The 8068-nt window shown below is 38.1% G+C and overlaps 1 protein-coding gene across 1 annotated transcript in view; it reads left to right on the forward strand.

Annotated features, from left to right (window-relative positions):
* Window positions 1-5338, forward strand: part of fam131ab (family with sequence similarity 131 member Ab) — a 10859-nt gene extending 5521 nt beyond the window's left edge. Inside the window, exons 3-4 of the mRNA XM_056474199.1 lie at window positions 134-265; window positions 3999-5338. Coding sequence (XP_056330174.1) covers window positions 134-265; window positions 3999-4495 — 629 coding nt within the window. The 3' untranslated portion in view covers window positions 4496-5338. The remainder of the gene's footprint in view (window positions 1-133; window positions 266-3998) is intronic.
* The last annotated feature ends 2730 nt before the right edge of the window (window positions 5339-8068 follow it).

Consider the following 8068-nt stretch of genomic DNA (forward strand, 5'->3'; position numbering starts at 1 on the left):
CTCAGTGGTTAGCATTCTGGCCTCAACTTCGGTTTCGCTATTTTGGTGAAGACTTTCTCTTGTTTTTTTTCATGGCAAGGTTGACATTTGCGTGGAATTGCTCTGAAGTGTTTGTTGTTTGTGTTTTTATCAGGCGTGGCGGAGCAGTTTGCTATTGCAGAGGCTAAACTTCGAGCCTGGTCTTCAGTGGATGGAGACGAATCTAATGACGATTCCTATGATGAAGATTTTCTACCTGCAAATGAGCCCGTTACACAGAGCACAGGTACACACACACACACACACACACACACACACGTGCACATTCATAAAACACACACTCTAACTAATGCTGGGTTATTTACACGCAAATGGGGTAAAATAAGGACAAATAACCCAGCAGTTGGTTTAGTCAGAGTTGGGTTGAAATAGCCCAGCATTTTTAGGGTGCACTTTAAAATATGATCAAGTAATGCTGGGTTATTTACACCCTAGTTGGCTAAAACATGGACAAACCCAAACATTGGGTTAAATTTGGTCTTATAAATTTACATTTAAAAAAATTAACCCAGCAGTTGGTTTATTCAGTATTGGGTTGAAATAACCCAGCATTTTTAGAGTGCACTTTAAAGTATGATCAACTAATGCTAGGTTATTTACACCCAAGTTGGGTGAAACAGGGACAAACCCAAACATTGGGTTAAATTTGGTCCTATGAATTTAAATACAACAATGAACCCAGCAGTTGGTTTAGTCAGAATTGCACACTACAATAGGATCAAATGATCAACGTCAAAGTCAAAATAAACCTCTCGATGGGTTAAAATGACATGCATCAATTTTTTGTGTATGTGTACAGTGAATATCAAGGTTATTTTTATAAACGACAACCAACACTAAAACAACTGGTAAATAAAAAATACAAATCTAACAGAAATAACAAATTCACAATAATGAAAAACTAAAACTAACTAACACCCACTGAAATCACATTTAATTAGAATAATAATTAGCAATAATAAACAATTTTCTTATTATTACTAAGCAGTCATATACAAAGAGTTGCCAAGTATTAAAGGTGCAGCATGTAAGTTTGACACCCAGTGGTTGAACTAGGTATTGCACTCATGGATCAAAACACAAGCGCAGGTTGCCAGATTGACAACAGGAGTGAGTGATTTAAATAGTGTTCTACATAAAAGCAACAGCACCCGATAGAAGGAATATTCTCCATATTAAAAGGAGTTTTTGTCCTAACCAACACCTCGAATTGATATATTAGAAACGGCTTCTATTACTCACAGGAGAACAACAGAAAACTATGACAATGACTCAGGTACAGCTCATGTGCTTTATTCAGTGTTAAAAGCTAATATTGTGAGTCTGAATGCCATTTTACATCACATTTATTGCCATAAACTGAAAGCAGCAGCAGATAGTTCACCTCAGATCTGGAAAATAAAATAAACCGTCTGAAATTAAACTTCAGAACTGAGACTCAGAGTAAACCAACACATATCAGTGATTCAGCATCTACATTTAATCATGTTAAAGAGCTTTAATATGTATTAATTAGATTATAAACCTGACCATTTCGCTGGAGTGCAGTGAGTGCACTACTCTGTGCTTTTGAATGGCTGTATTTACATTTCTGTCGTGTTTTGTCTGGTGCCAAATTGTTTATCACTGCAAATCTCGTCACATAGTGTGTTGTGACGAAACACGTTTACAATGTAACCTGCTCCCCTAATGTTTACACTCGTAATATTTATATTATTTGCTAATTAATAACCACCTCATGTGGAACTCTGAATCTGCATCTCATTTCATAGTCTGCTACTGTCCACCAGAGGTCGTATTTCAGTCACAGACGCATGCTTTAAGAGCCTTCATGACTGAATGAATGAAATACGCTGTTTACCACCAAGGCAACCCGGGTGCTGAAATATAATTGGCTAAACTGGCATTGGGCGGGTTAAAGGGACCAAAACACAGACAGCTGTTGCGGCACATAGTGCACATGTTCAAAGCAGAATATCTGACTTCAGCATTGTTTTTCAGATAAACAAGAATGTTCACTGAGCATGTTTCTGAATATCTGCAAATATATTATGCTATATTAAGTGTCAAAAACTCACAAACAGCACCTTTAATGACTCTAAACTTTTGCTTTTGCATATAAATATACACACATTGTGGATCTAAGTTTGAGAGCGGTAAAATATCTTAAGATAAGCTTATTCTGCTTGGAAAGACTCCACACAGAAATGCCAACTGGCTCAGCTGAGACTCAAACCAGCAACCTTGTTGCTGTGGGGCAACAGTGCTAACCACTAAGCCACCGTGTCCCCCAATTTAGTATTATTATTTTAATTATTAAGTTTTAGACAAATAATTAATCCTGGATTGGGTGTGAATCCAGCATTACCCTCAGGTCTGGTATTTTGCACAGATTATATTTTGTTTAGTTGCTCTGAAGAAATTGTTCAAAACAGATACAGCTCACTGCCACCATGCCATTATTTACCATCTGTATCAGCTTCACAGTAAATGAATCCAATATCGTCATGAATATTGATCAATATCGGCAGCCGGTGCATTTTTATTCCTTGCTGTCGCCTCACAGCAAGAAGGTCGCTGGTTCGAGCCTCGGCTGGGTCAGTTGGCGTTTCTGTGTGGAGTTTGCATGTTCTTCCGCGTTAGTGTGGGTTCCCTCCGGGTGCTCCGGTTTCCCCCACAGTCCAAACACATGCGGTACAGGTGAATTGGGTAGGCTAAATTGTCAGTAGTGTATGTGTGTGTGAATAAGTGTGTATGTGATTCCCAGTGATGGGTTGCAGCTGGAAGGGCATCCGCTGCATAAAACAAATGCTGGATAAGTTGACGGTTCATTCAGCTGTGGCGACCCCGGATTAATAAAGGGACTAAGCTGAATAGAAAATGAATGAATGTTTGAGTCCACAGATAGTTAATTGCAGCATCTCTGTATATTCTTTCTGTCTGGAGTCCCTTTGTGTCTTTTTCTCTCATTGTCAGAGTAAACGCAGACATTATTGTCCTAGTGCCCTACTTTCCTTCACAAAACATCTCTCTCTCTCTTTCTCCCTCTCTCTCGTTTTGCTTTCTGCCGCTATTTGATCTCCGAGCATTCATTTCTCCTGCAAGTTTAATGTGTTCTGCAGAGAGAGAGAGAGAGATAGGAGACAGAGAGAGAGAGAGAAGTGCTGTGTGTACAGATGAAGTGTGCAGCTTTACACCGTGTTTAACCACACATTTTACTACACACTTACACTGACAATGAACTACTGAGAGACAAATGCCCTGCTGCATGGCAAAAGACAATCTGAATGTAATTACAGAATGTAACAATATGGCTCAATGGTTAGCACTGTGGCCTCACAGCAAGACGGTTGCTGGTTCGAGTCCCGGTCAGTTGTCATTTCTGTGTGGAGTTTGCATGTTCTCCCCATGTTGACATGGGTTTCCTCCGGGTGCTCCAGTTTCCCCCACAGTCCAAACACATGCGCTATAGGGGAATTGATTAACTAAATTGGCCGTAATGTAGTGCGTGTTTCCCAGTACTGGGTTGCGGCTCAAAGGGCATATATATATAAATATATAAACACACACATACATACATACATACATACATACATACATACATACATACATACATACATACATACATACATATATATACATGTGTATATATATATACACACAACACAGCCAAAGAGACTCTCAGATGTTTTCAGAGAAAGTTGTAGAATGGCCCAGCCAATCACCTGATGCGAATCCGATAGAAAATACAAAATAAAGCTCAAATTTGATAGACGAGACCCACAGAACCATCAAGATTTTGACACTGTTGAAGTTTGTGAGAAACTCACACCTGAGCAATACATGTGATGCAATTTGATCATTAAATAATTTTACTTAATTCATAAATTAAGTTTTTCCCAGCACTAATTATTTTATTTATTTAGTTTAATTCTAACACTGGTATGGTCTCTCCTCAGACCTGTCCTCATACCCTCATTACCTGCGGGATCTCCTCCAGACTCACCTGCGGGCTCCAGGTGTGTGTGAGGCCGAGAGCGGCGTCGGCGCTGACCTTTCACCTCCTGTGGGCTCGCCAGGGTCGCCATGCGACACCCTCTGCTCCAGCATGTGCAGTTTGGACGAGAGACACCCACTGCTGCGGGACATCGGGCGTCAAGGGGACTCACCAGCTGCAGATCTCACCGCTAAAATCCTCGGCGCTCTGCAGGGAGGGGAGGAGCTACTGTTAGCACGTCTACACAGGGCGGGGCTCAGACGAGGCCACTCCCCTTGTTGCTTGGAAACATATTCTGAGACATTCGAAGATGAGGACTCTACTTACAAGGACTGTGGGGGCGGAGTCTGTCTCCCGCCAGAATATTCGCCACGGAGAAAAGTGTCGGACGTGGCATCATCTGGCATCGTTTCGCTCGATGAAGAAGATGTGGATGAGGAAGAGCGAGAGCAGCAGTGACGCATCTTCGTTTGACATCACGTGCATGTTTAATTTTGGACTCCGCCCACTGATTTGCATTTTGCTCCGAGTACAACTTTCGCTCTCGAGGTTTGACCTTTAATCGAGTATTTGAGGTGGGAAAACATTGACTCTGAATGCCAGACTGAAAATTTCGTTCTCAGGCTAAACGAAAAAATGCATCTTGATCCTAAAAACTCCGCAAAAAGGAGGAACGCAAGACTTGCGTTTGGTGGTTTGACCTTTAAACATGTCGTTTTGTTATTGAGGTGGAAAGCGCTAACTTTGAACGTGAGAGCGAATCTTTCATTGTCAGGCTAATTAAAAATGCATCTTGATGAACTTAAACTTGACGAACTGAAAACCAAACGCAGAATGTTTTACGATGGAAGAATGTAAGACTTGGTCTTTATTATATTTATATATAATGGTGGAAAAACAGTGTTCAATTGCAAAAGTGAATCATTTGCCTTCAGGAACAGGATCATTTAATTTTGGCGAATGAAAAACGAATTCACAGGATTTTGCAGAGGAAAAAAAAGGCATTTTACGCCAGTCGCAACTTCTGCTCTGGTGGTTTGACCTTTAATGGTGTATTTTTGTTATTGAGGTGGAAAATGTTGACTTAGACGTGAGAGCGAGTCTTTCATTCTCAGGCTAATTAAAACTGCATCTTGACTGCATCGAAAAATAGAAGAATGTAAGACTTGGTCTGGAAAAACAGTGTTTAAATGCAAAAGTGAATCTTTTGTCTTCGGGATTAGGAAAATTGGTGACTCTTTAGAATAACTACACACTATGAACCATTTATTAAGCATTAGCAAATAGTGAATTCATAGTGAAGCATTAACTCTACATTAATAAACGTTAGTAAGCAGTTTATAACTGCAGATACACATGCTGTATTCTTGACTTACAACCAAGTTTATAATGTGCTTATTAATTGTACTTTCATACTTTGTTTATGATTTATTTTCATTACTAAATTGAGTATCGCATTATTTACAAACCATTTATTTAAGAGTATTTGGTGTTAAACTATTCAAATTAACATTTATAATTCTTATTATTCAGGCATGTATTAATAGTTACTCTGTATGCTAATAAATGCTTTATTAACTCAACTTCATCCAGTTTTGTGACCTAAAGTGAGGACTATTCATGCTTTATAAATGCCTTATAAATGACAATTAAAGGCTCGGTTAAATTCTAAACATAAACGACATTATTCATTTCTATTCATTTGAAGATCTACAAATTAAACTGTATCAAATACAAAAGAAATCTTTGCAACCTTAACTAAAATAAAATTACTGTACAGTTTAAACATTGCATGTTTATTATATTGTTAAATTATTATATTGTTGTTGTTTTATACAATTTTATGTCGTATTTTGACACTCCTGTTATTCAGCAATGTTTAAACTATTGTTTTACTTTTTAGATAAGATTGCAAAGATTAATGTTCATTTGATACCGAGCCTTTAATTGTCATTAATTAAGGATTTATAAAGCATCAATAGCCTCACTTAATAGGTCACAAAACTGGATGAAGTTGAGTTAATAAAGCATTTATTAACATACTGTAGTAAACATTACTATATGCCTGAATAATAAGATATATAAATGTTAATTTTAATAGTTTATTAATCATTTACTAACTCATTCTGAATGATCTCAAAAGCCTCCAACTACACTTGAATACAGGTGATTTGTAAATAATGCAATACTTAATTTAGTAATGAACAATGAATCAGTAGCAAAGCGTGATTATACAATTATGAAGCACATTATAAATGTGGTTGTAAGTCAAGAATAGAGCATTTGTAGCTGCAGTTATAAACTGTTTACTAACGTTTATTAATGTAGAGTTAAGGCTCAACAGATAACGAATTCACAAGATACTAATGCTTAAAAGATGATTCATAGTGTGTAGTTGTTATAAAGTGTTACAGGAAAATTTAATTTTGGCAAATAAAAAAACGAACTTTCGAGATTATGCATTTTGCTCCAGGCGCAACTTTAGATCTCGTGGTTTGACCTTTAATTCTGTATTTGAGGTGGGAAAACTTTAACTAAATTTTGTTCTCAGGCTAAATTAAAAATGCGGTAAAAAGGAGGAACATCAGACGTACCTTTGGCGTTTGGTAGTGATTGTGTATTTTTGTTATTTGCGTTAACTTCGACACACACTTTTGGTGTAATCTTGGGATTACAAAAAAAATCTTGACAAATTTACAAGGAGGAATGGAATATTTACTCTCATAGTTTGACCCTTCGCTAAACATCTTGATAATCTTGCAGAGTTCACAGCAAAGAATGTAATATTTGCTCTCACGGTTTGACTTTTAGCTTTTAAGATCGGAAAACCCAACGTTCAACTTAGGACTGAATCTTTCATTTTTAGACTAACAAAAAAGTGCATCTTGATAAACTAAAAACTAATTATGAAGTTTCATGATAGTGTTGGGTCATGGGAAACAGACAGTAAATCTTTAGTCCTCACGCGATTGATGAACCAGCCTCCATTGTGTTCTTCATAATTTGTTTTGTGTGATGGGAATTAGACTTTAAACACAAGCAAATCTTTTGTTCTCGGAATTACGAAGAAAAATCTGGACGAACTTACAAGATTTTTCAATGAGGAATGTAATATTTGCTCTCACGGTTTGACTCTTTTGTTCTGTATTTTTATTATGGCGTTGAAGAAACCCAACTTTCAACACAAGAATCTTTCATTCTCAGGCTTACGAAAAAGTGCATCTTGTCGAACTAAGTGAAGTTTCACAAACTAATTTCGAGAGGAGCACGTGATGTGATTAACTGCCGCTGGTCTCTCATCTACAATCATTAGCTATCCCAGGGATGGGCAAACTCGATCCTGGAGGGCCGGTGTCCCAGCATAGTTTTGCACCAACCCTAATCAAACACACCTGCTTGTAGCTTTCTAGTGATCTTAAAGACACTAATTAGGGTGTTCAGGTGTGTTTGATTAGTGTTGGAGCAAAACTCTGCAGGGACACCGGCCCTCGAGGATCCAGTTTGCCCATGCCTGAGCTAGCCAATCAGATTAATCCACACTCACTATAAGTAGCCTAGCAAAAATCACTCCCTTATCTTCGTTTCTGAAGAACCCCCCCATCCACCCCTTCTCCCCCTTTCCTCCTTTACCACAGGGAGCTCTCGAGAACCACCTGATCTTGTACTCCCCTTACATGCTCTATTGAGCCCTGGGCTCAATTATCTTCGAGCTCTGGGGACAGCATGCCAAACCTGCATCAGCATCAAGCAATATCTAAGTGTGAACTCTTGAAGCACTCTTGTGAAACTTCATAATTTGTTTTATGGCATGGGAATTAGACTTTAAACTTGTGTTTTTGGGATTACACCAAACAAATTTGGACAAATGTACAAGGTTTACATTGAGGAATGTAATATTTGCTCTCACGGTTTGACTTTCATTATTGAGTTGAACTTTCAGCATAAGACTGAATCTTTCGTTCTCAGGCTTACGAAAAAAAAAAGTGAATCTTGACGAACTAATTACAAATTTCACAATGGTGTTGTGTCCAT

The sequence above is a fragment of the Danio aesculapii genome, chromosome 15 (assembly GCF_903798145.1).
Source record: "Danio aesculapii chromosome 15, fDanAes4.1, whole genome shotgun sequence".
Classification (NCBI taxonomy): domain Eukaryota; kingdom Metazoa; phylum Chordata; class Actinopteri; order Cypriniformes; family Danionidae; genus Danio; species Danio aesculapii.